Source organism: Carcharodon carcharias, chromosome 6 (genome assembly GCF_017639515.1).
Source record: "Carcharodon carcharias isolate sCarCar2 chromosome 6, sCarCar2.pri, whole genome shotgun sequence".
Lineage (NCBI taxonomy): Eukaryota > Metazoa > Chordata > Chondrichthyes > Lamniformes > Lamnidae > Carcharodon > Carcharodon carcharias.
The window spans coordinates 86,728,367-86,756,092 of NC_054472.1; the positions used below are offsets into that span (position 1 = coordinate 86,728,367).

The 27,726-nt window shown below is 43.9% G+C and overlaps 1 protein-coding gene across 3 annotated transcripts in view; it reads right to left on the reverse strand.

The window, feature by feature from the left end:
• The window catches only part of prex2 (phosphatidylinositol-3,4,5-trisphosphate-dependent Rac exchange factor 2), a 775,268-nt gene that overhangs the window by 123,113 nt on the left and 624,429 nt on the right, over window positions 1–27,726 (reverse strand). For all 3 annotated transcript variants that reach the window (XM_041190559.1, XM_041190558.1, XM_041190560.1), the window contains exons 34-35: window positions 1,913–2,056; window positions 1,688–1,802 (exon numbers count right to left, since the gene is read on the reverse strand). In XM_041190559.1, the coding sequence (XP_041046493.1) occupies window positions 1,688–1,802; window positions 1,913–2,056 (259 nt within the window). The remainder of the gene's footprint in view (window positions 1–1,687; window positions 1,803–1,912; window positions 2,057–27,726) is intronic.

Sequence of the window (27,726 nt, forward strand, 5' to 3'; positions counted from 1 at the left end):
TGTTCCCCCTCCCACCCCCACAAGTCGCCTCAACCCTGATGTCCAATAGGTGACCATCATGAGCGCTGTGCAACGTTACTGTGCATTCACTCCGAGTTCCCCTCAAAGTGCAGCCCACCATGTGCACACCTTATATACGTTGTTGTGCAACACTTCAGCATGAGTAGGCAGACGATCCAGCATGGGGGGACGATTCCGGCGGGCTGGCCTAATAATGATGTATTACAATGAGGTTCACGGCGTCCGATGGTGGAAAAACAATTTTTGGCCTTCTCGCCATATCGTCCACTCATGCTGCTGAACACGCCCGATGCCAGCGGGCACAGAAAATTCCACTCAAGGGCTTGTTGAGTTGGGAGTAATATATTAACATGAATAGAGAACTGGTTAGTGGAGAGGAAGGAAAAGAGTTAAATGGGCATTTTCAAGTTGGTAGGCTATGACTGGAATAGTGCCACAAGGGTCTGTGCTGGGGCCTCAGCTATTTACAATCTATACTAACAACTTGGAGAAGAAAGAGAGTAACATATCTAAGTTTGTTGATGGTACAAAGCTAGATGGGAGTGTAGTCTGTTTGGAGGACACAATAAGGCTGCAAAGGGATATAGATAGGTTAAGTGAGTGGGCAGCAAAATGGCAGATGGAGTATACCGTGGAGAACTGTGAACTAATTCAAATTAGTAGTATGAATACAAAAGTAGAATATTTTTAAAAGGTGTGAAACATGTAAATGTTGATGTTCAGAAGGACTTTGGTGAGAGATTGGTGGAGCAGACTCGAAGGGCTGAATGACCTACTCCTGCTCCAATGTCCTATTTTGCTGTATAGCACACCTGGAATACTGTGCACAGTTTTGGTCTCTGTATTTAAGGAACGATATACTTGCCTTGAATACAGTAGGGCAAAGGTTCACTAGATTGGTTCCTGGGATGACAGGGTTGTCCTATGAGGATAGTCTGAGTAAATTGGGCCTATATTCTCTGGAGTTTAGATGAATGAGAAGTTACCTCATTGAAACATACAAGATTCTGAAGGGGTTTGACAGGTAAAACACTGAGGTGTTGATTCCCTTGGCTGGGGAATCTAGAACACAGGGGTACAGGATAAGGGGTCGATCATTTAGGACTGAGAAGGTGACAAATTACTTCGCTTGCAGGATTGAGAGTCTTCGGAATACTCAACCTCAGAGAATGGATACCCCATTATTGAATATATTTAAGGCCGATATACAGATTTTTGGTCTTTCAGGGTATCAAGGAGTATGGGGAGTGGGCAGGAAAGTGGAGTTGCTTCAGATCAGCCATTATTGTATTGCATGGTGAATTAGGTTTGAGGGGCCTGATGATCTTCTCCTGCTCCTATTCCTATTGTTATGTTCCATCAAATAATAAGCAGCAGGTGTCAGAAAGTCCAGGTTTAGAGTTTGGTTGGCTAATTGCCTATTATGGCGGATTTCTAGAAAAAACAAATTAGCCGCAGCATTGCTATAGTGTAAACTGATTTTGTTTTACAGTAATCCAACCACACAGGATTGTCATGATGTAAACATGTTACTAATTACAGTTACTGTGCTTTTTCCTATTTACTAATGCTGAATGGTATTACAAGATAATTTACAAGAAGAGAATGTCTCTTTTGACTCAACTACAAACATTTATCACAAAATTTTGAACAATCTTGCCCTTACCTGAGCTTTTGACGGTATCGTTTTATACTCTCCAGAGAAGCTGCATTGATTTGTGCTTGGAATTCTTCCACAGACACATTGTCCGTGTAGTAATAGCCCTCCATACTTTCCATTGCTGTATGGGAGAGACATTTCATATTTCAGATTTATGAATTCTAAGCATTAAGTAGGATCTGACAAAATGCAGCAACTGTAAAGCTATGAAATATGGGAAGTATTTCCTACCTTGTGTAAAGAGCACTGGGTGAACTTTAATACCTCCTCCATTCTTTAACCGCTGAGGAAGTTGCTCAAAGTTGTAGCTGTCAAGGTAGAAGAACACTTTTAAGGCTTGTCGATTCCCTTCTACTTTGTACATGATAGGATTATCTGCAAAAAACAAAGAAAAAAAACAAGTAAATGCAAGTCGCTATATTCTCCTTACTCTACTGGTGGCCCCAATTTTAATTCAGGCCAACAGCAGAGACAAGTGGAAAACCATCCTGAGTTTGGCAGTGTGAGGCCCAACAACTTCGGCAAATGAGCCCAACAGGCAGTTTTCATTGCGTGATCTCACCTTGTTTAGCACCAGGTGGATCGGGTTAAAGCATGTTTTAACAGTAGCTAGAAGCTACTGCTGGGATCCCAGCAATACTGTGTTTAGGTTTTTTTTGAGAAGATAATAATCTCTCCTTTTTAAGATAATGTTTATCGCTTCCGTATTGGGTTGCTTGCGCAATACATCAATGATAATTCAGGAGGATAGGTAGGCAGCCTACCCCCATAAATACAGCAACATTTGTTTTGATATCCATTTTGTTTTAATGACATCTCTGTAAAGCATCTTCACGTTTCTCTATTTTAAAAGTATCATATAAAAGCAGGGTTGTTGTGGTGGTGTTGTTAATGTATCCAATATGGGGTTAGGTGGGGAATTCCAAGATTCTGACCTATCAATGATGAAGAAATGCCCGTATATCTCCAAGTCAGGATTGTAAGATGACATGTAGGTGATAGTGTTCCCGAAGGCATTCTTGCTCTTCTCCGCTTAAGGAGATGAAGGCTGTACATTTAATTTGCCAAATATGACCAGGTGTATTCAAAGGCTTTGGAAATTAGAGGAAGACATAATTCAATTTAGGGGAGATGCTGGCATAGTGGTAATGTCATAGGCCTAGTAATCCAGAGGCCCAGGTTCAATCCTCTGGGGTCATGGATTTAAATTCCACCATTGCAGGTGGTGCAATTTAAACTCAACTAATAAACCTAGAATATAAAACTAGGCTCATTAAATGGTGATAGTGACAACTATCGTTGTTCACTAGTGTTGTTTCAAAATGGAAATCTGCCATCTTTACCTGGTCTGCGTACATGTGACTCCAGACCCACAACAATGTGGTTGACCCTTAAGTGCCCACCTAGGAAATGGCCTAGCAAGCCACTCAATACGAGGGCAATTTGGGATTGACAACAAATGCTGCCCTTGCCAGCATCCTCCACATCCCATGAAAGAATTTTAAAAAATTTAATTCAACCATTTGTGCCCCAGTGTTGCTGTGATGGAAATACCTGTAAATTCCAGGATGACAAGGCAGAAATTTAGATTTTAGTGGGCCACAACAGCCTTTGCAAATGATCACAGGAAGATCAATTACAGTGGCCAAGGATGTTTTATAGTCAGATCCAGAGGTCACTGGCTACTTTACACCACACACAGCAAGCTGCTGAGGCCTGGCACAGCCATTTTCCAGCACCTTAATCCGACAGGAACAAGAAACATGCCAAATTATTTCAATAAACCTGACCTGAAAAAAATGGCCGAAGAAACATTGAGATTGTCAAAGTTTGTTGAACTTGAATTCTTCCCTGCAGCAGAATTATTAAATTATTGTAACGATTTTTATTTGCGTTAATCTAATTGGTTGTCAATCCAAAGACATATTGGGAGTTGATCTTCCTCCCTACTTTCTGCCTGAGCCCAAGTTGAAGTGCCCTCAACCTGCTCACATTAGCGGATTCAAGTCATTATCAGGATCCCATGTTCTGCTGGCACAGGAGCATCCATTGAAACAGTGACCAAAGCCAATAGTTTTGTGGTGTCCTGGCTACTATCCACAAACAGCAACCAGATGGCCTCAAATCACAAAGATTCTCATTGCTGTACATGGAAGAAAAATATGCCCTTCTTGAGTTAGGAGAAGGTGCCAGCCCTCTCTGAGATCCTTCAGTCTGAAGGGGTTTGTATATAACTTGTAAGTTCCACTTTTTATAGTTGTTGCTGCATTTGAGACACCACCAGGCTGACCTGCACTGCCCTTCTAACCAAATATGGGGGAGTACTGGGATGCATTTGGTTGTCGTGTTCGGCAAATAAGGCGACTGTTTGCTCACTGCTTTTTAAGGTAGCTGCCATTATTTGGAGGCCATTGTTCAATGCCTCCATCCACTCACTGGTCTGCTGCATCTGACTCTCCATCGGATTAGCCACATTTTCAATGGAGCTCATCTGCCAGAGACATAATAAAGGCACTCATGACTGCAATGGATTCCTCCATCTTAAATGTTAGGCACCGAACTGCTCCTGGGAATTCTGACATATGACCACACATTTCCTTTTGCTGCTTGGCAGATAACTGCTTAGTGTATGACCACCCGAAGATCAGCATCTGTGACTAGCTGAATATAGCTATATATTTCCTCAGGACTCCAATGGGATGCTCCGTGGAAGTCTCTGTGCCCAGCATCTGCTCCTGCTCACACATGAAGTGCTCCTCACCCTGTGCCACCGTTTTCATCTGAGACGTCGGACGCAACAAATTGATTGTTGCTGGTGGAGGGTGACAGTGCTTCCTCAAGATGCTGTTCCTCCTCTGAGGACTGAAATAGTTTCTTCCTCTTCTCTTACTGTGCTTCCAGAATGCCACTCTGGTTCATAAAAGACAATCATCATTGCTACATGTAGGCAACAGAGAGATCAAGCCCTTGCACTTTGTTGAACATAATATTTCTTATATTAATGAACAGGGCTCCACATAATTCACATTTCAGCAGTTGCAGTGTTTTCATCCAGTTGCTGTGACACACCAATCTCTCCATTGGCGACAGCTTGCATTAATTCCTTCCGATTTGCAGGGTATTCTCCTCCATTTGTGGCAGGAGTTGAATGCTCTCTTCGCCAGCAATCAGAAAATTTAGAGAATGAGGACAGTTGAATTCAGTATTTTCTTAGAATGTAGGCACAACATTTGAGAAGGCTCACTGTGGGATGGGAAGAACTAGGTCAGCAAACTGAGGGAGAGTGGCATTGCTGTCTATGGCGATGTAGAGTTAAGCTGGAGCCTAGGCAGACATTCTCATGGATGGATGCTAATGGGAGTGCATCAAAGGATATGTGTGCTGCATGAGGTTATGGAAGGGAGAGTGATAGCTGCCAGCCGAAGGTCACATTGTTCTCACCTTGCCAGATCTCAGGTTATTGAAGCATTTCCTGAACATGGGTCCATTTCCCTCAAAATGCAGCCTGGCTGCTCAGCTCCTCTGCAACCACTAGCCATGCGTGTTTCGTAAGGGTGTCTGGCCTCTTTCTGCCATCCTCTGGAAAATGCACTGACCTCGGCACCCTCACAGCTTCCATCATGGCCTCAACTGTCACATTCGTGAATCGGGGGGCTGCCCTTCCCCTTCAGGCATCCATCTTCCTTCTTTCTCTTTCTGCAAATTTGCTACCGACAATGTACAATTCTGCCATTGCGCATGCTGGCAGTGTCCTTTAAATACTCAGCATAATTTGATTTTCTGATTGCTTTTCCTGCCTGCTGCACTTAATTGGATGCCAATTCCAGAGCCGCCCTCTTAATTGGTTGACCCTCTCAAAATTCACCTGGAAGACACACGACTCACAGGGTCATATTCACCAAACCAAGTATGGTCCCAATGCACTATCAAAAACGAAGTCCATAAGATTTCACCCACTTTTTCTGCAGTGCTGCTACGAGTTTCCCCTCAAAATTATTACTCTGCATAATTTTCATTTCATTGCCAAAGATACTTTTCCACACCAAAACAAAGTAGCTGCTTTATACTGCCAGCTGTTACTTTACCATGCCGCAGTGGCTATTGTTGTGTTATTACCCCGATAACTATGCTATTTTTTAATCCTGTTACTGCTCATATCACTATATTTTCTGAACAACTGAGTTGAAACAAGATTGCTCTTCAAAAAGATCAACTAAGAGGTCATTCATAATTTTCTAAATTGTTTGCCAAGGTACAAAGAACTCCTTTGCATCTCTGCCTTGCAAAAGCATTTTATAAAAAGGATTACGTCGAGAGGTATTACAAAACAATAAAAAAATTAACAGAAAATTAAACTGAAAAATCATGGGTATCATGTGGGCAAATTCGAAGGGAGGCGATGCTGTCGTAGCATTGTCACTGGACTAGTAATCCAGAGACCCAAGGTAATGCTTTGGGGACCAACGTCTGAATCCCAGCATGGCAGATGGTGAAATTTGAATTCAATAAAAATCTGGAATTAAAAGTCTAATGATGAACATGAAACCATTGTCGATTGTCATAAAAACACATCTGATTCACCAATGTCCTTTAGGGAATCTGCTGTCCTTACCTGGTTTAACCTACATGTGACTCCAGACCCACAGTAATGTGGTTGACTCTTAACTGCCCTCCAAAGTGGCGTAGCAAGCCTCTCAGTGGTTTCAAACTGCTAAAAAGTCTCAAAGAAATGAAAACGACGGACCACCTGACACCGACCTAGGCACGGAAATGACAATGGCAAACTCAGCCCTGTCGACCCTGCAAAGTCCTCCTTACTAACATCTGGGGGCTAGAGCCAAAATTGGGACAGCTGTCTCACAGACTAGACTTGCATCAGCCTGACGTAGTCTTACTCAACTGAATCAAACCTTACAGATAATATCCCTGACATCACCATTACCATCCCTGGGTATGTTCTGTTTCACAGGCAGGACAGACCCAGCAGAGGTGAAGGAACGACGGAATACAGTTGAGAGGGAGTTGTCCTGGGAGTCCTCATGACCTCATGAAGTCTCATGGCATCAGGTCAAATATGGGCAAGGAAACCTCCTGCTGATTACCATGTACCACACCCTCCTCAGCTGATGAATCTGTGCTCCTCCATGTTGAACACAACTTGGAGGAAGCACTGAGGGTGTGTACTGTGGGTGGGGGACTTCAATGTCCATCACCAAGAAAGGCCAGGTAGCACCACTACAGACCGAGCTGGCAGAGTCCTAGAGAAAAAAGCTGTGAAACTGGGTCTGCAGCAGGTACAGGTGGTGAGGGAACCAACAAGGGGGACAAACATATTTGACCTCATCCTCACCAACCTGCCTGCCACAGATGCAGTTGTCCATGACAATATCAGTAAGAGTGACCACTGCACAGTCCTTGTGAAGACGAAGTCCCGTTTGTCTTTACATTGAGAATACTCCCCACCGTGTCTGTGGCACTACCACTGTGTTAAATGAGATAGGTTTCAAACAGATCTAGTAACATAAGGCTGGGCAACCATGAGGTACTGTGCGCCATCAGTAGCAGCAGAATTGTACTCAACCATAATCTGTAACCTTGTGGTTAAGACCATAAGACCATAAGACGTAGGAGCAGAAGGAGGCTGTTCAGCCCATTGAGTCTGCTCCACCATTCAATGAAATCATGGCTGATCTGATAATCCTCAACTCCACTTTCCTGCCTTTTCCCCATAGCCCTCGATTCCACTGCTGATTAAAAATCTGTTCATCTCAGCCTTGAATATACTTAACAACCCAGCCTCTACAGCCTTCTGTGGGAAAGAATTCCACAGATTAACTACCCTCTGAGATATGAAATTCCTCCTCATTTCTGTCTTAAATGGGTGACCCCTTACTCTCAGATTATGCCCTTTGGTCCTAAACTCTCAAAGGATATGGGGAGAAAGCGGGAACAGGCTATTGAGTTGGATGATCAGCCATGAATGGCGAAGCAGGCTTGAAGGGCCAAATGGCCTACTCCTGCGCCTATTTTCTATGTTTCTATGTTTCTCCCACAAAGGGAAACCACCTCTCAGCATCTACCCTGTCAAGTCCCCTAAGACTCTTATATGTTTCAATAAGGTCACGTCTCATTCTCCTAAACTCTAATGAGTACAGGCCCAACCTACTCAACCTCTCCTCATAAGAAAATCCTTCCATTCCCAGGATCAACCTAGTGATCCTTCTCTGGGCTGCCTCTAATGCCAGCATATCTTTCCTTAGGTAAGGGGACCAAAATCGCAGTATTCTAGGTGTGGTCTAACTAGTGCCTTGTATAGTTTTAGCAAGGCTTCCCTATTTTTAATCTCCATTCCTTTTGAAATAAAGGCCAACATTCCATTTGCCTTTCCTATTACCTGCTGAATTTGTATGCTAGTTTTTTGGGATTCATGCACGAGGACCCCCAAATCCCTCTGTGCTGCAGTTTTCTTCAGTTTTTCTCCATTTAAATAATATTCAGCTCCTCTATTCTTCCTGCCAAAGTGCATAACCTCACATTTTCCCACATTATATTCCATCTGCCAAGTTTTTGCCCAATCACTTAACCTGACTATATCCCTCTGTAGACTCTGTATCATCCTCACCACTTGCCTTCCCACCTAATTTTGTGTCATCCACAAACTTAGCGATAGTACATTCACTTCCCTCATCCAAGTCATTAATATGTATTGTAAATAATTGTGGCCCTAGCACTGATCCCTGTGGCACTCCATTAGTTACAGGTTGCCATCCTGAAAATGCGCCCCTTATCTCAACTCTCTATCTTCTATTTGTTAGCCTATCTGCTATCCATGCTGAAATACTACCCCTAACACCATGGGCTCTTTTCTAATTAAGTAGCCTTGTGTGCGGTACCTTATCAAATGCCTTTTGGAAATCCAAATATATTACATCTACTGGCTCCCCTTTATCTATCCTGCATGTTACCTCCTCAAAGAATTCTAATAAATTTGTCAGACATGATTTCCCCTTCATGAAGCCATGCTGACTTTGCTTGCTTATGTTATGCATTTCTAAATGCTCTGCTATTACATCCTTTATAATGGGCTCTAACATTTTCCCAATGACAGATGTTAAGTAACTGGCCTATAGTTACCTGTTTTTTGTCTCCCTCCCTGTTAGAATAAGGGTGATACATTGCCAGTTTTCTAATCCTCTTGGGCTTTTCTAGAATCTAAGGTTCCTTGGAAGATTACTACCAGTTCATCCACTATCTCTGTAGCTATTTCCTTTTATATCCTCGGATGCAATCCATCAGGTCCAGGTGACTTATCAACCATTAGCTCCATTAGTTTCCCTTGTACTTTATCTCTAGTAATAGTTATTGTATTTATTTCCACCTCCCCCACCCCCCTTGATTATTTAGTATTTTTGGCTTGCTACTATTTAGTATTTTTGGCTTGCTACTATTATCTTTTACCATGAAGGCTGAAGCAAAGTATTTATTCAACTTCTCTGCCATTTCCTGGTTCCCCATTATTATTTCCCCAGCCTCATTCTCTAAAGGGCCTTTGACTTTTACTATTGGCTTTGGCCTCTCTCTTATTTTTTATATATTTAAAGAAGCTTTAAAGAAGGTTTTGCATATCCCCCATTCTACCATTACCACCAAGCAAGGGAATCAACCCTGGTTCAATGAAGAGTATCAGAGGACATGCCAGGAGCAGCACCAAGCATACCTAAAAATGAGGGGTGGAATCATCCCTGCCTGCTGGCATTGGGCGTGCTCAGTAGCTTAAGTGGACAATATGGCAAGAAGGTCAAAAGTCGGTTTCAAGATGTTGTGAAAGCAGTTTGCGATCATCAACTCAGCCCATTAATGGCGGGCCACATTTCCTGCCATTGGACGTTGGGAGCCTCATTGTAACACATCTGCATATCTTTATAAGGCGAGCCCACTGAAATCATCCCCCGCTAGATCATGCGCCATTGCACACCGACATGTTTCACAACAGCATATAAAAGGTGAGTACTTGGCGGGCTGCACTTTGAGGGGAACTCCAAGCTGAGGACACAGTAATGTTACGCAGCACTCACCCAGGTTGCCTGTTAGACTTCAAATTTGAGGCGCGTTGGAGGCGTGGGAGCAAGGGCTACCCTGCAGTTGAGGCAACTTGGGGGTGGGGGGGCAAGGGCTACCCTGTGGTTGAAGGTAATGCACAAGCACAGTGGTGGGGGCTGGGGGGAGGGAAGCAACCACGCATTAGGGAAACCTTGTATATCTGACCATTCCTCTGCAGCTAAGACAGTTCGGATGCAGTCACATTGAAATGCATAAGCCTCTAGCTTACCTGCCCACTCAAGCAACACTCCAGAGCTTTTCACCACTCTGGGATAGATGGCAAGCTAATGAGTGTTTTCGTGGGCTGAAGAACAGTTGGATGACTGGACACATTGTACAATCTCCCTGCTAAAGCTGGCCATGGAGCAGTTACTGGTGGAGGTGCTCACAGCCCCTTGCAATGTCATCATTCATGTTTGGACCAGTCTCCAAGGGGGGTTCAAACTACCAGTGCAGCCATGTAGTGCGGGTTAAGAGAATGTCTGCGCCTGAGCTGAGAGCACAGCATGCAGTCTAATGGGCAAGGCTGCCACCAATCGGTCAGGTGGAGGAGGGCAGAGGTGGGTGCAGTTTCGGGCAGCCATGCAATGTACTAACCTCTGGCAATACAAGTCCTGGCCAGCAATCCCTGGGTTGCACTAAGCGGCCTTCAGACTTAACCAAGAGAGGTTCTTAGTATACCCAAGTAAACCCACCCATCTCTCTCTTTATCCTTCAGGAGGAGTACATCAGCAGTATGGAACGTGGTGAAACAGCTGTATGACTCGAGCGGAAATGATGCAGAAGAGAGTGACTGAGGTGCCTGGCTGCGCACAGGGAAAAGCAGCACCCTCAGGAAGAAGGGGCAGCTGGGGCTCCCGCACACACTGCCAAAGAGCCACAGAGCGAGCTGTCATTGGCCAGTGCCTAGCTAGACTTAGGGTCTGTAGACACTGCCTTTCATTCCTGCAGATGACGAGAACCAGTGTCACCGAAGTCTGCACAAGTCTAGGGACCTGGTCGGTCACATCGGCTAACTACAGCAGGGTTTGGCACCCGGGGACATGGAGGGCTTTCACTGCCAGTGGCCGTGAAAATGACCATGGCGCTCAATTTTCATTCTAGTGGCTCCTTTCAGGATTCCACAGGTGATCTCTGTGGGATCTCACAAGCCTCCACTCACAAATGCATCCATGCGGTCACAGATGCCATCTTTGCGAGGTCACACAACTTTGTGCATTTCACCCAAGACCAAGGGAGCCTGAATACAAGAGCGATTGGATTTGCCCAGGTCTCAGGTTTCCCACAGGTGCAGGATGCAATCAACTGCACTCAGGTGGCGCTCAGACATCCTTTGTAATAAGGGGTTAACTATGTGAACCGCAAGGGTTCGGTGAATGTGCTGTTGGTGTGCAACCGCCACAAATGCATCCTGCAGGTCTGCGCACAGTTTCCAGGGACTGTCCTCGTCTCCTCCACACTCAGTCAGTCACAGGTCCCTGACATCATCCAGCAGCCACAGAGGCTGCAGGGTTGGCTCCTAGGGAACAAGGTCTACGCACAGAGGCTGTGGCTGATGACACCCATGCGGGGGCCTCAATCTGCAGCAGAGTGAAGGTATAATGAGGCTCATGCTGCAACTCGCAACTTGGTGGAGCAAACCATCGGGATGCTGAAAATGAGGCTCGGTGCCTGGACTGATCTGGTGGAGCACTGCAATATAGTCCACAGAGGGTGTCACGCACAGTCGTTGTCGGCTGCAACCTTTACAACCTGGTGCTGCAATGGCGGGAGGAGCTGGCTGAGGAGGAAATGGGGCAGCTGGATGTCTCCTCCAATGAGGGGGACTTCGACAGTGATAAAGGTGAGGAGACCCTTGAAGGTGATGGTGGTGACAATGAGGTCCTCGCACTGGCCAGATGAGGCAGGTGTGCTTGAGAAGCCTTCTTAGCTACTAGATTGTGGAGGATGGTGACAACCTGCAGTGAGGTGACCTCATAGATCCTCACATTGCATCTATGAAAGTTTGTCTCTAGTCCAGCTTGTGGCAGCACACAAACCCTCTGTGATAATGCTCTTGTGATGGAGATGGAATGGAGGCCCTAATTGTGACTCAATTGCAGGAGGATGATGATAATGCAGTGAGGACACTCCATAGACCTTCACATAGCTTCTGAGACTGCCTGATTCCTGTCTCGCTGAGGGCAGCTCGTTTGCGCTCTGTGATCAGGGTCATATCATAGAGACGCAGCCAAGAAACTGTGAAAGCATCTGAACCTTTGTCCACCTTCAGCACCTGAGCCCTTCAGGAGCACGGCGTCACTGGTCACAGACACTGAAGAGATGAGGGCCAGCTCCGCCTTAAAGGTGCTGAGAGCACACAGAGAGAATGACAGAACTCTGTGCCGCCTGCCCACAATGTTCTGGCAGCAATGACAAGCACCGGCGAGGTGCAGGCATCAGTAATGTGTCCAGAGTGTGTGAAGGCAGACCACCTCTTTGGTCTGAAGGCTGCACAAAGCATAGGGAAGACGCCCTGAACTGAGACACCTGCCTTTATCTTGTGCAGGAAGGTTTCACATCTGTGGAACAAAAACACTATCAGAACAAGGAGCCAAAGGCAGGGAGACATTCTTGGGAGCTTATTTACAATAGTAAATGTTATATACAAGCAATTAACACCCGTGCCCAGGCTGTGAAACTACATCTTCTTAGCTTTCCTGACCCTGCCACTACATCTTGATGCTCCCTGGACATCCACAGTGGAGGTGGAGGTAGTGTGCTGACTTCAACGCCCTGTCTGTGATGACCTTGGCAGGGCCGAGACCTGGGGAGGGCCCCAGCCTGCTTTTGAGCTCCTGCTGTGTAGAGGTGGCACCCTGCACAGCCTTTGGAGCTGAAGCTGCTGAGGTCACAGGGGATTTGGATGGGCCGGACACTCCTGGAGTCACCTGGATGGATGACGCTGGGCGATGCATCTTCTGATCCTCCTCACTAGGGTGCCCAAGGGCTCCTGACTGACTCCTTGTGGACAATGGGTTGCTGGAGTGAGATTGGGCTGCCCTGCACTTCTCTTGTGTACACACTGTTGGAGGCCAACTATGGCGGTGATGGTGTTCAGCCTGTGCAGCAGTGACATCAGTCTCCATGGCAGCCGCCATTCTACCAGTGTTGACCTCAGTGTGTTGGCAAGCTGGCGCCATCATCTCAGCCTGAAGGTGAATGGACTGCTCCATTGTGCCTTGAAATCTGAGGAGTGCAGCGGACATCCCTTCTTGATGTTCCCGAGCTTGCCTTTGCAGCTCCAGCATCTGAGGTATGACCGAGTCCAGAGACTCGTCATCTGACTCAGACTCAACACATCTCTGGCCTCCAGCAGTCTTCTGAGTGCCAGAGACCTGGGAAGTCCCTGCCACCACCTGCTGTGGATCAGAAAGTGTTATGTGCTCACCAGATTGTAATCCTGAGGCTGCTCTAATGCTAGGTTGCACCACGCTATGTGTGTCTGCGCTGATGGAAGGTGTGGGTGAGCACTGTGAAGGGTCATCAGGGCAGATTTCAGCAGATTCCTCTTCTGAGCTTCCCTCGGGGTCTTGATTGGAGTCTCTGGGTCGTGGACTCACTTGGCTGTTCCCAAAATGTGCCTGCGAAAGCAAGGAGAGCTAATTAGTGCTTGGCAGTGGCCTGTGCAACAGGACACATCACTCACAGCATGGTTGTCTGATGGATGTAGCACTGCTGCACCCTCATTTGGTAGGGCATCGCCAACCTCACCATCAGCATAGGAATGATCCAGATCCTTGCTAGCCAGCTGGACGGCTCTGTTTTCAAAGTCTGTGAGGACCTTGATTTTAGGCATTCCTCTACCAAACTGTGACCTCTCCCTCTTGTTATGTGCCAGCTTGTCCTGTATGAATACAGATGAAGAGTGTAAGAAGGATGCCTGCCAGGCAGGATGCTAAGTATGCCTGGCATGTGTAGTTGGTGAAGGTGTGTGTGAAAGTGAATGGTGATGTCCCTTGAACCAGCAGTGAGTGAGGGCCCTGTAGATGTGTGATGGGTTTATGAGTGTGTGAGTTGAGAGTGATGAGTAGAAGGATGTACCTGGCAGAACGGAGGAGATCATTCATCCTCTTGTGGCACTGAGTGGCCTTCCTCTTTTGCAGGACTTCGGGGCTGACCAGCGCTGCCAACCCCTCCCAAGCCGGATTAATGATGATGCTGCCCATCCTGCAGCCAAAGCGAGGTTAGATGACATCACAGCGAGCCTCTACTGTGCCCAAAAGGCACTCGAGGCACATGCCATTGAACATGGGAGCTGCAGTCTTTTTGCCTTTCAGGATTATGTCTTCTGCACTGATGGGCTGGAAGCACTAAGGGGTATGCACACGGCTTCACTTTAAAGGTGGTGCCCAGCATGTTGAAGTGGCAAGGTGATGGTGTGGTGGGCGAATCAGAGCCCACCTACCATGGAAACAGCGTGTTTTCCAGAAATGCATAATGTCAGGAAGATATAATAATTTTCACAATGTTATTGGAATATATTGTAGAGTAATATTAGGGTCTGTGTCTATCTCTCTGTGTGTGTGTGTGTGTGTGTGTGTGTGTGTGTGTGTGTGTATGAGTGACTTAATTGAATTAAAAGCAGCTGGTCTGAAGGCTTCGACTTATTAGAAGATAAGCTAGGTTTGAAATGTGAAGTAGGCAAACATGGGGGAAGTTTTAGAATGTAAGATGTAAAGGAAACATATGCATTTTTAAATAAACCAGACTAGCTTGAATTTAAAAGAAGGAGTGAAATGTTACACCTGGCCAGAAGAAGTTAAGAAACAGTGTGTTTATTTTTCCCAAAGATTACTGGTAAAATTGGTACTAAGATAAATTTTATTATTAGAGAGGTAACGTCCAAAGACATAGTGAAATAATAGGAATTTGCTTTCAAAGGTGAACATATGTACAAAGGAGAGAAGGCTGTATGTAAAGGCAGGAATTCGAAGATCTAACACAAGTTTGAAAAGCCTCTATCATCTAAGCCTCAAGGCTGCTGTCTACAAGGAACTGAAGCTGAGCAAAACTTACTTTGAATTCAACTGTTCAAGGGATTGTGTGTTACTTGTCTGGGTCCTTTAAAATCTGTATGTCTTATTGTTGCCTTAACGAAAGTGTAACTGGGAGTTAGATTAAATAGGGGATTTAGAAGCTATCATAGTAGCAATTTATTTAGTAATTTATCATAGTAGTAAACCATGTATGTGCTTAAAATCATTTCTTCTATTAATATAGGTTTAATTTAATTTTGTAAGAAACCTTTTAGACTGGTGGCCTTCTTTTTATTGAATTCAAAGCCCACATCTCAAAATAAGTACAAATTGCAAATAATTGTGGCAGCTGCTTCAGATTTCCCTCTGGGATTTGGGTAGCTTGACATTTACCATCTCTCTGCTGCAATAATAATTAATGTGGTGGGTTTGCAACGATATGGCGTGAGAAGCTGGCATAGCGGCGGTTTTACCTGCCCGCTACTGCACTTGGTGCAAATCTGGGATGATTCCACCTGAGGTATCAACCTGGTAAAGCTGCAACACAGGACTACTTGCATGCCAAACAGCATAAGCAGCGACAGAAAAAGCTAAGCGATTCCACAACCAATGGATCAGACCTAAACTCTGCAGTCTTGCCATATCCAGTCGTGAATGATGGTGGACAATTAAACAACCCACTGGAGGTGCAGGCACACAAATATCCTCATTCACATCCTCAATGTTGGGGGACCCCAGAAAATCAGTACAAAAGATAAAGCTAAAGCATTCGCAACAATCTTCAGCCAGAAGTGCCGAGTGGATGATCCATCTCGGCCTCCTCCGGAGGTCCCCAGCTTCACAGATGCCAGTCTTCAGCTAATTTGATTCACTCCATGTGATATCAAAAAACGGCTGAAGGCACTGGATACTGCAAAGGCTACGGGCCCTCACAATATTCTGGCAATAGTACTGAAGGTTTGTGCTCCAGAACTCGCCGGCCCCTAGCCAAGCTGTTCCAGTACAGCTACAACACTAGGATTTGCCCGGCTATGTGGAAAATTGCCCAGGTATGTCCTGTACACAAAAAGCAGGACGAGTTCAACCCGGCCAATTACCGCCCCATCAGTCTATTCTTGAACATAAGTAAAGTCATGGATGGGGTCATCAACAGTGCTATCAAGCGACAGTTGCATAGCAATAATTTGCTCACTGATGCTCAGTTTGGGTTCCAACAGCGCCACTCAACTGCTCACCTCAGTACAGCCTTGGTTCAAGCATGGACAAATGGGCTGAATTCCAGAGGTGGGGTGAGAATGACTGCCCTTGACATCAAAGCAGCATTTGACCGAGTGTGGCATCAAGGAGCCTGAGCAAAGCTGGAGTCAATGGGAATCAAGGGGAAACCCTCCGCTTGTTGGAGTCATACCAGGCACAAAGGAAGATGGTTATGTTTGTTGTTGTTGGAGGTCAGTCGTCTCAACTGCAGCACATCACTGCAGAAGTTCCTCAGGGTAATGTCCTAGGCCAAAAGACCTTCAGCTGCTTCATCAATGACCTTCCTTCCATCATAAGGTCAGAAGTGGGGATGTTCGCTGATGATTGCACAACGTTCAGTACCATTCATGACTCCTCAGATACTGAAGCAGTCCATGTGCAAATGCAACAAGATCTGGACAATCTCCAGGTTTGGGCTGACAAGTGGGAAATAACATTTGCGTCACTCAGCTGCCAAGCAATGACCATCTCCAACAAGAGAGAATCCAACCATCACCCCTTGACATTCATTGGCATTAACGTCGCTGAATCTTCCACTATCAACATTCTGGGACTTACCATTCATCAGAAACGGAACTGGACCTGCCATATTAACACTCTGGCTAAGTCAGAGGCTAGGGACCTTGCAGCGAGTAACTCACCACCTGACTCCCCAAAGCCTGCCCACCATCAAAAGGCACAAGTCAGGAGTGTGATGAAATACTCTCCACTTGCCTGGATGAGTGCAGTTCCAACTCAAGAAGCTTGACATCGTCCAGGACAAAGCAGCCTGTTTGATTGGCACCCCATCCACAAACATACAGTCCTATACACCACGTACACACAGTGGCAACAATGTGTACCATCTACAAGATGCACTGCACCAACTTACCAAGCCTACCAAACCCATAACCATTACCATGTAGAAGGACAAGGGCAGCAGACACATGGGAACACCACCACCCAGAAGTTCTCCTCCAAGCCACTCACCATCCTGATTTGGAAATATATCACTTCCTTTACTGGTGCTGGGTCAAAATCTTGGAATTCCCTCCCTAACAGCACTGTACCACATGGACTGCAGCAGTTTAAGAAGGCAGCTCACCACCACCTTCTCAAGTGCAATTATGGATGGGCAATAAATGCTTAAAGGGGATGGACATGCCTCACACATGAGGGCAACCTGACATCAGCAGGACCATTTTGAACTTAGCACTGAGTTCAAACAGACCCCATTTTTGTTGTCACAAGGGCCTTAGCTCACAGTGTGTGTTATGAATTTTTAAAGTAGATGTAAATGCTCTTGAAGGGTGGAGAAGTTCCGTAGAACTGTCAAGCTGTGAAGTTATTTAAATCCACAGCCCTTTAAAAATTAGAAAGGCAGCCTGTCTATGTCAGTGAGAGTTATCTAAATCCCTAGCCCTCTAGAAATATTTTTAAAGGAATTAGGTTTCCTGTGTCAGTGAAGGGCAAAATAAAATCAGAACTAACAGTTACAATAGTTGCTTGTTGAAATTATCCCAAGGGCTATCATTATGTCATTATTAATATTTGGCTGCTTTTCACAACTCATTTTCATCCCAGCAGAGGGTCTTAAATTCACAGTTTGACCGACAGCTCAAAGAGATTATTGAAGGATTAGTGCCTTTTATGTAAGGTTATTAGTATGTCTGTTTGTTTCAATGAGGTTTAAGTACTTGGGAGGATTTAAAGACTTTAAATGGGTTTTCATGAATGGGAGTGTTGTTTTAATACAGTGAAGGCTGTAATAGATATTTAAATATTTATTCCATTTCATCTCAACATGGCTCCTGAGGTCTTCCCATTGCAGATACTGGGTGAGTTAGCATGAAGAATTTAAGGGCCAAAGGTACGGATAGGTTGGCATGGGTTGGCTTTAAGTTGGCATGGAGGGACCATTGGGGTGGGTGGGGGAGCATGTGTTTGCATGGATTGGGCATGGAGAGTGGATGAAAGATGTGGGCTAGAGGTGTAAAACACAAGCAAAATACTGGGGAAAAAGTCCCAGTGAACCAAGGTGGGTTTTTTAACTCCCCCATCTTTGCACTCAGTAGTCCCTGTGTCTGCCTTCAATCTGCGTCCAGGGACAGCAGGCCTGGCTCAATCCTTACCCACCCCCTCAGAATGAAGATCCTGCCATTCAATGAAATTTCTCCTGAGGTGAGTGCGGCGAGTCGGGAAATTTCTCAGATCACATTACCCTCCTCAGGCGTGAAAATCCAGGCCCAGGTGTGTTCTCATCATTGCCCTGTACAGTAGGAGCAAGACTTCCCTACTTATATTCGCCAACCTCCTTGTAATAAAGGCCAACATTGTATTTGCCATCCTAATTACTTTCTGTATCAGAATGCTAATTTTTTGTGATTCATGATCCCTCTGTACCACAGCATTCTGTAGTTTCTGTCCATTTAAATAATATTCTCCTTTTCTATTCTTCTTTCCAAAGTGGACAATGACACACTTTCCACATTATTATCCATCTGCCCAGTTTTTCCCCACTATCTATATCCCTTTGCAGACTCTCTGCATGCTCCTCAAAACTTGCTTTCCTACCTATCTTCATATCATCAGCAAATTTGGCTACAAGACAATTGGTCCTTTCATCCAAGTCATTAATATAGATGGTAAATAGTCGAGGTCCCAAAACTGATCCCTGTGGCGCTTCACTAGTTACAATTTGCCATCCTGAAAATGACCCACTTATCCTGACTTTCTGTTTCCTGTTAGATAGCGAGTCCTGTGTCCACGCTAATATATCACCCCCAACATCATAAACTCTTGTCATGTGTAAGTAAGCTTTTATGGGGCACCTTATCAAATGTCTTTTGGAAATCAAAATACACTATATCTATTGATCCACTTTTATCTACCCCACTCGTTTATTTTCAAAGAGCTCTAATAAATTTGTCAAACACGAGTTCCCTTTCATAAAAGGATATTGACTCTGCCTGATTCTATTATGAATTTTTAAATTTCCTGCCACTAACTCCTTAATAATGATGCTAGCACTTTCCAATGTCAGATGTTAGGCTAACTGGCCTATAGTTTGCTGTTTTAAGTCTCTTTCTTTTCTTGAACAGAGCTGTTACGTTTGCGGTTTTCCAATTGCTGGAACCTTTCCAGAATTTAGTGAATTTTGGAAGATTACAACCTATGCATCCACTATCTTTGCAGCCACTTCTTTTAGAAGATTAGCTAACTAACAGGAGGCTGAGATTTGGCATAAATGGGTCTTTTTCTGGTTGGCAGGATGTGACAAGTGGTGTGCCAGTGGGATCAGTGCTGGAGTCTCAACTTTTTACAATTGGTATAAATGACCTGGATGAAGGAATTGTTGCTAACTTTGCTGATGACACAAAGATAGGTAGGAAAGTAAATTGTGAAGAGGACATAAGGAGACTACAAAGTTACACAGATAGGTTAAGTGAGTGGGCAAAGATCTGGAAAATGGAGTATAAAATGGGCAAATGTGAATTTATTCATTTTGGCAGGAAGAATAGAAAATAAGCTTATTATCTAAATGGTGAGAGATTGCAGAGCTCTGAGATTCAGAGGGATCTGGCTGTCCTAGTGCATGAACCATAAAAGGTTAGTATACAGTTACAGCAGACAATTAGGAAAGCGAATAGAACGTTATCATTGATTGTGAGGGGAATTGATTACAAAAGTAGGGAAGTTATGCTTCAGTTGTACAGGGCATTGGTGAGACCACATCTGGAGTATTGTGTACAGTACTGATTCCTTATTTAAAGAAAGACATAAATGCGTTAGAAGCAGTTCAGAGAAGCCTTACTAGACTAATATCAGGAATAGACTGGTTGTCTTATGAGGAAAGGCTGGACAGGTTAGGCTTGCATCCACTGGAGTTTAGAAGAGTAAGAGGCGACTTGATTGAAGCCTTTAAGATCCTGAGGGGTTTTGACAGGGTGGATGTGGAGAGGACGTTTCCTCTTATGGGGGAAGCTAAAACTACGGGTCATGTTTAAAAATAAGGGGGTCACAAATTTAAGACAGAGATGAGGAGAATTTTTTTTCTCGCAGAGGTTTGCGAGTCTTTGGAACTCTCTTCCTCAAAAGAGAGTTGAAGCAGCGTTTTTGATTATTTTTGAGGCAGAGCTAGATAGATTCTTGATTAACAAAGGGGTGAAGGGTTATTGGGGGTATGCAGGAATGTGGGATTGAGGTTACATTCAGATTAGCCATGATCTTGTTGAGTGGCAGAGCATGCTCCCGAGTGGCCTACTCCTGCCCCTAATTCATATGTTCATATGTAAGACACTCACCTTAGCTACACTTTTCCTTTTATATACTTGTAGAAGCTTTTACTGTGAGATTTTGTATTGCAAGTTTTCTCTCATATTCCAATTTCTCTCTCTTTATGATTTTTTAGTCATCCTTTGCTGGTTTATAAATATTTCCCAATCTTCTGGACCACCACTCATCTTTGCATTATTATATGCCTTTTCTTTCAATTTGATACCACCACTAGCTTCCTTAGTTAGTCACAAATGGAGAATCCTTCTGGTAAATTCTTTCTTCCTCAATGGAATATACCTTTGTTGACAGTTATGAAATATCTTCTTAAACATAAAATGTAAACTAGGACACCAGATGCTTGAAGGTGTTTCTATCACTATCATAATATTATTGGTTTGTTCGATTAATACAGAATATATATTGAGTCTGGAGAGGTCTATAAAACATGAGCTTCACTGGAACACATCTAACTGCCCTGGCTACATCTTCCATGAGGCTGCATGGGAAAGCAAATATTATGATACTGCATCATTTCATGTGATGTACACATTATCTGATTAGCATGTTAAACAGCTAGAATTACAGTAATCCATCATACTACATCTCCCCCAAGTCTCTGATTCCCACTTCTATATTGTGAAGGTCAAACAAACCACAACTTTAAACTCTGGTGCATTGTGGTCCATAATCTTGTTTTCTTCTCTTAGGTCCTCTTCTTTCTTCCATTCTTTCTATAGGGACAACAGCTGAGGTGGTTCCACGAGTCTACCAGAACAGGTCCCCTTCTCCTCTCAAGGGGATTGGAGCGGATGGTCTGTCAGACTCTGCTGGGCAAGAGGAGCATTGGTAGATGACCCAGGCATGAGTGTTTCTGTGAGAGTAGTGAGTTAAGTTCTTAGTCTTCTTTCCATGAGAAGCTCATATGCTTCATCAGATTTCTGTGCATCTCTGATTTAATTCAGTCACTGAGTTGTTGATGGTAAAGTCGTGGTTGTTGTCGATACAAAAGGTTTCCAACTCTTCAACAAGGGCTGTATGTCCTTGTTCGGGCCTTGCTACTGGGATTAGGGACAAAGCATCCACTGTACTCTGCCAATGTCCTGGAACAGATTCTGTTTTTGCATCAAACTTCATCATCCTCAGTGTGAATTGCTGTACTCGTGGAGGCATTTCTGCTAACTCTTGAAATTTAACAGTGTCACTAAGGGCTTGTGGTCTGTCTCTATTTTGAAGTGGAGAGCTAGAACATAATCTCACCCTCTAAGGGACTAATACTCACTTTTGTTACACTTTTCCTTTTTAAAATACTTGTATAAGTTTTTACTGTATGCTTTTATATTGCTACTTTTCTTTCATACATCAATTTCTCCCCTTTTTTTCAGTCATTCTTTGCTGTTTTCTAAATCTTTCCCAGTCTGCACAATTCTCACAAGCCCATGTAGGAGCTAATGCTTCTTTCTCTATTACTGTATATCTCAGTTCATTCAGTGAATGGGATGCATAGCAAACTGGCCCATGCTTTCCATCCATCGGTGTTGGAAAGAGTACAGCCCCCAGTGCCAAAGAAGATGCATCTGCAGCAATGATAGTGGGTAGATCTGGGTCATAATGAGCTAAAATATTGGTGATAAGAGCATCTTTTTGATTTTCTCAAAAAAACCTCTGTTGTGCTTCCTACCAGCGCCATGTATTGTCGTTACAACAGCTGACGATGGCTGTGAGCCAACAGTGGCTCATTGACGACAGCTAAGTTGGGCAAGAACTTTCCAACTTGGCCTATCATACCCATAAATGTCATGAGCTCGTTACGTTTCAAGGAGCTGGAAACTCATTGATTGCTCATCTTCTTTAGATCAACTCTGACACAAAATACCAAGGAATTTGACAATTGGCTGTGAGAATTTGTATTTGCTGTTAAATGTGAGTCCTGCTTCCCGTAGGCTTTGCAGCACAGCTCACATTCTAGTGTCATGTTCTGTTTGAGTGGATCCATGGATCAGGGCTTCATTCATTGACATAAAATTCCATCCAATCACTCTAGGATGTTTGACATTGTCCTCTGGAAATTTTCTGGCGCTGATGTGATGCCAAAGGCTAGTTTGTTGAAGCCAAACTTCCCAAATGGAGTAATGAGGGTATGGGCAACTTCAAAACTCTTCATCAAGGGGTAGTTGCCAAAAAACACCATTTGCATCTAGCTTCATTAAGCTTAGGCTCTTTCCCAATATAGCGAAGTCCTCATCCACAGATGACATAGGATGAACTTTGCGTTCAACTGTTTTGTTCAGTTGTGTAAGATCTATGCAAATTATGAAAGGTCCATTGGGTCTTGGCACTGGGATCATCCCCGAGGATCAGCTTGTTGGTTCTGTCACGGGTAAAATACTCTAGCTTCAACATACAGTCAATTTCCTTCTTTACCTTTGGCAAGAGTGGATGAGGAACTTTTCTGTGCGTAAACAGGCTTCATTTCAGGATGTAGAGTGATGTGGTATGCTATCTTCAGCTTTCCTAGTCCTATGAACAGCTGTGGAAATTCAGTTCTGAAGTTTTGGGGCTTATATTCTTGGCTTTCTTGTTCCACCACTCTGCAAATCAGATGAAAGTCGGTGCAGGCCTTCCTGCTCAAGAGTGAGCAACTCTGATTCTCAATCACATACAATGTTTTTGTGATTTTTTTCTTTCAGTTTTGGAGGGTTATCTTAAGTTCTCCTATGACCTTGAGTTCTATCTCCCCCGGTCCATATAGTTTTTGGCATTGTGGCTGAAGAGAGCTTCTCTCCTGCCATCATCAGAAAGAACCGAAACAGCTGCACCTGTGTCTAACTTAACATGCATCTTGTTTCCTCCACTAGGGTATCAGCACTCAGTAGTTTTCACCTGGTTCCTGCTTCTCTCCAGGAAAGGCACCTCAATGTCATAAATATCATCTACTGCTTCATGGATTTTGCCACCTTTTGAAAGTTTCCCTTTGCACGTATTTCGTAAGCTTCTTGCTACGGCACATAGCCTGAAAGTGGCACCATCTTTCCACATAAATGCCATTCAGCCTCTTTGGTATGGCAGTTTTCATGCCTGTGCTTTTCCCTGCTACCAATTAAAGTTATCTGGGGCTGTTGATGGATGCTCTTCCTGTCTCCCTGCATTTTTATGACAGTTTCTCTGTTTTGAAATTTGACATACTCTACTGAGTCAGCTATTTTTGAGATAGGGTTCCCCCGTTTACCTCGAATCTCAGGTTGATTTTGCTTCTTGACCTCAGTTTGTCCACTCAGTTGGACTGCCTTTGCTCACGTTAGAACATCTCTTGACTGCAAGTGGTCAGACAAAGCATCATCCAACAATCCCATGACAATTCTGTTTCTGACAAACTCACCTTTCTACCTGCCATACCCACAAGTCTCTGCAAGTCTATGCAGGTCATTTATGAAAGATTCCATACTTTCCCCTTGTTGTTGGGCACGTTTGTTAAATTTAGGCTACTTTACAATACAATACAATAGTACATGACTTTTGCCTCACCTATGCCCTGCCTAATGAGGATATCGTCTACACAGTCAATCATCACATATAACAGTGTACTAACTTGTTCATTGCTTGCCTTCGCAATGAGGACCGATGTGATTTCAATATCTAGAAAATTTCCACTAATTCAGCCATGCCCCTACTTGGTTTGGGTCTCTGACTTTCTCGAAACTTTCTGGTAATGGTACCGACTTTGCCATAACTGCTCTTTCACATGCTGCCAGCTTATAATATTCTCGGTATTGTTTGACTAATACAGAATGTATAATGTGTATGCAGAGGTCTATAAAACACGAGCTTTATTAGAACACTTTATTGCCTTGGCTCCATCTTCCATGAGACTGCATGACAGACCAAATCAAGTGATATTGCATCACTTCCTGTGATGATGTACACAGTGTCAATTAGCATATTATACAGTTAGAATTAACCTACTATACTAGAACTCAGATGTGCACCTATTAAATTACCACAAAAATAGGCATATGCCAATAAAGCATTACACCAACTCTGCATCAAACAAACCCATTACTTATTGTACTATATAGAGGAGTCATCCCTTTTGCAGCATATCTATGCATTAACTGTAAGACCATCTTCTATAATTGCTCTTGTGAGAATTTGGTCTTGAACTCATCAATCTCTCTGGCTGTCACCTCCAATGGAGTCAGGAAATGCAGAGCCTTGGCATCCTATTTAATTTCAAGATCAGATTCTTCCCCATGTTTCTCTTATTAAAAACTGATTTGATTCACCTCTGCAATATTGCCACTTCTGACCTTGTCTCTTCTCCTATGCTGTTGAAACCTTAGTCTGTATCTTCATCACTTTAAACCTTGACATTTCCAATCTCTGACTAGCTGGTTCCCTTGTGTCAACCTTCCATGCAAATGTCACAATTCAGATCCTCATCAATACTAAGTATAATACTTCCACCAACAACATACCCTTTAAATTTTTTGACCAGCTGTGTAGATGTGGTAATTTAAAAGGTCCAATTTGTATGTGACCTGCACCGGAACTTTCAGGTTGCTGTGCAGCCACACAACTCAGAGGGAACACTGCTTATCGCCCCGTTCATCAACAAGCTCCCAATGACCCAGAATGTCAAAACTTGCCACAATGCCACCCTCTCCCCGCCACTGCTCCACCACTTGAATAATTTATTCCTGAGTTATGCCCCTATATGCACTGTCCATTCCCCTAATACTGGATTTTTCTTTGCTTCTTGTCCCTATGATTCTCCATTTGCAGCCACTCATTCATGCATTAAGCTCCTACCCTTTTTCTATCAACTTTCACGCCACCTTACCCTCACTTCTATTGATTTCACTTCAAAATCCCTCTCTTAACCTGTGCCTCTGATTTCCTAACCATCTCTCCCATGCCGAGTGCCTCTTTATTACAAAGCACTTTTTCCAGTACCTATGGAATGCTGTTGTAGAAGTAACTTGGTTGCGCTTATAAAGTGGGTGCTATGCAGCTAAACTGCTTCTGCTGGAAACAGTTGTAAACTTATTAATGTATTGATCCAATGTTCAGGTTTACAGAGCAGGAGGTAATAACTGGAGAGATAAACCCATTTTTCCATTTATATGGTATTACTCAAATACAAAGCACCACTGATTGCAATCAGGTTGTCAACCATGCATCTGTAGGTAATGCTATGTGCCTTACCAGGATGTATGGTTATTGTTCCTGAGGCAGAAAACAGGAAACAATAGGCCAGTTAGCTTGACATCTGTCATGGAGAAGTTGTTAGAATTGATCATTGAGGAGTTTACAGCTGGGCACCTAGAAGAGCTCAAGGCAATTGGGAAGAGTCAGCACAGTTTTGTGAAAGGAAAGTCATGCTTAGTCAATTTATTGGAGTTTTTTGAAGGAGTAACATGCGCGGTAGATAAAGGGGAGCCTGTAGACGTACTGTACTTAGATTTCCAAAAGGCTTTTGATAAGGTGCCACATAAAAGGTTATTACGGAAAATAAAAGTGCATGGCAAAGGGGGTAACATATTATCATAGATAGAAGATAGCAGAAAATAGAGAGTATTCATAAATGGGTCTTTTTATGATTGGCAGAATGTGACGAGTGAAGTTCCACAGCGGTCTGTGCTAGGGCCTCAACTTTTTAAGATTTACCTCAATGACTTAGATGAGAGGAGTGAAGACATGGTACCTAAATTTGCAGATGACACAAAGATAGGTAGGAAAGCATGCTGTGAAGAGGACATGAGGAGGTTGCAGAGGATATAGACAGTTTGAGTGAGTGGGCAAAGATCTGGCAAATGGAGTTTAATGTGGGAAAATGTGGAGTTGTTCACTTTGGCAGGAAGAACAAAAAAGCAGAGTATTACTTAAATGGACACCTGCTCCATAATTCTGAGGTGCAGACGGATCTAGGTGTTCTAGTACAAGTTACAAAAAGTTAGTATGCAGCAACTTATTAAGAAGGCTAATGGGATGCTATCCCTTATTATGAGAGGGATTGAACATAAAAGTAAGGATGTTATGCTTCAGTTGTACAGGGCACTGGTGAGACTGCATCTTGAATACTGTGTGGAAGTTTTGGTCTCCTTATTTAAGGAAGGATGTAAATGCATTGGAGGCAGTTCAAAGGAAGGTTTACTAGATTGATACCTGGAATGAGTGAGTTGTCTTAAGAAGAAAGGTTGGACAGACTGGGCTTATTTCCACTGGAGTTTAGAAGAGTGAGGGGTGATTTGATTGAAGTATACAAGATTCTAAACAATCTTGACGAGGTGGACATTGAAAGGATGTTTCCTCCTGTTGGTGAGTCCAGAACTACAGGGCACTGTTTTAAAATTAGGGATTGCCTTTTCAGGACAGAGCGCAGGAGAAATCTTTTCCCTCAGAGAATTGTGTGACTTTGGAACTCTCTGCCTCAGAAACTGATGGAAGTGGGATCATTGAATATTTTTAAGGCAGAGGTAGACTGATTCCCCTGCCCAACAAGAATCTAAGGTTATCGGGGGTAGATGGGAATGTGGAAATTGAAACACAAGAAGATCAGCCATAATCTTATTGAATGGCGGAGCAGACTCACGGGGCCGAATGGTCTACTCCTGTTCCTATTTCTTATGTTTGTTCAATATTCAGAAGATATATAGTCACTGGGAAAATATTATACAAGTCAATGCTCATTCCCAGAGCACTCACAATGCATAACACACTGACTGTCTACATATAATCCTGCTTACATGCCAGGTGTAATTTTCGCACTTCTGGCTATTGGAGGCTTTAATGCTTTGCAGTATTTCTTGTCTTACTTGCCGAGTAACAGTTACTAGCTAGGGGATGGCAGTGGCCAAAGGGTGCTCACTTCTCTCTGTAATTTGGCATGCATGGCACTTCTGGAAGCCAAGTGCTGTCTACAGTCACTGACCTTTGTGTATAGGTCACCATAACATTGCTGTAAAATCTATGAATTCCTCCACCAAAGTGTTCCAATATATTTCCTTGCACATGAAAAGTGGTATTGATCTGACTGATCATCAGATGCTGCATGATGGTGGTTCCACAAGCATGCTCATGAGTTAGCCGTCTCTTCCATGGTAGAAAAGATGGGCAAAAACCTGTGCGGTATTGGTGTTGGACTCGTCCATGTTCCTTGACAGTGACAGCAAGCTTTCTTTGGAGGCCTTCCAATGCAACAAATGTTTCATTGTGCATGCGCATCAGCAACTTGCTGTATGCTGCTCCATCAAAGAATTCATCCGAGTCCTCTGTAGCAGAACTCAGGTGCAATTTTACCCTCTGAGTAGCTGGTACCTGTGCCATTCTTTCCCCCTGCTGTGGCTATGGGATGCTCATGCCTAGTAACTCACTGTACAGATCCCAGCTCTATTCTATCATCTTAAGTATGCATAG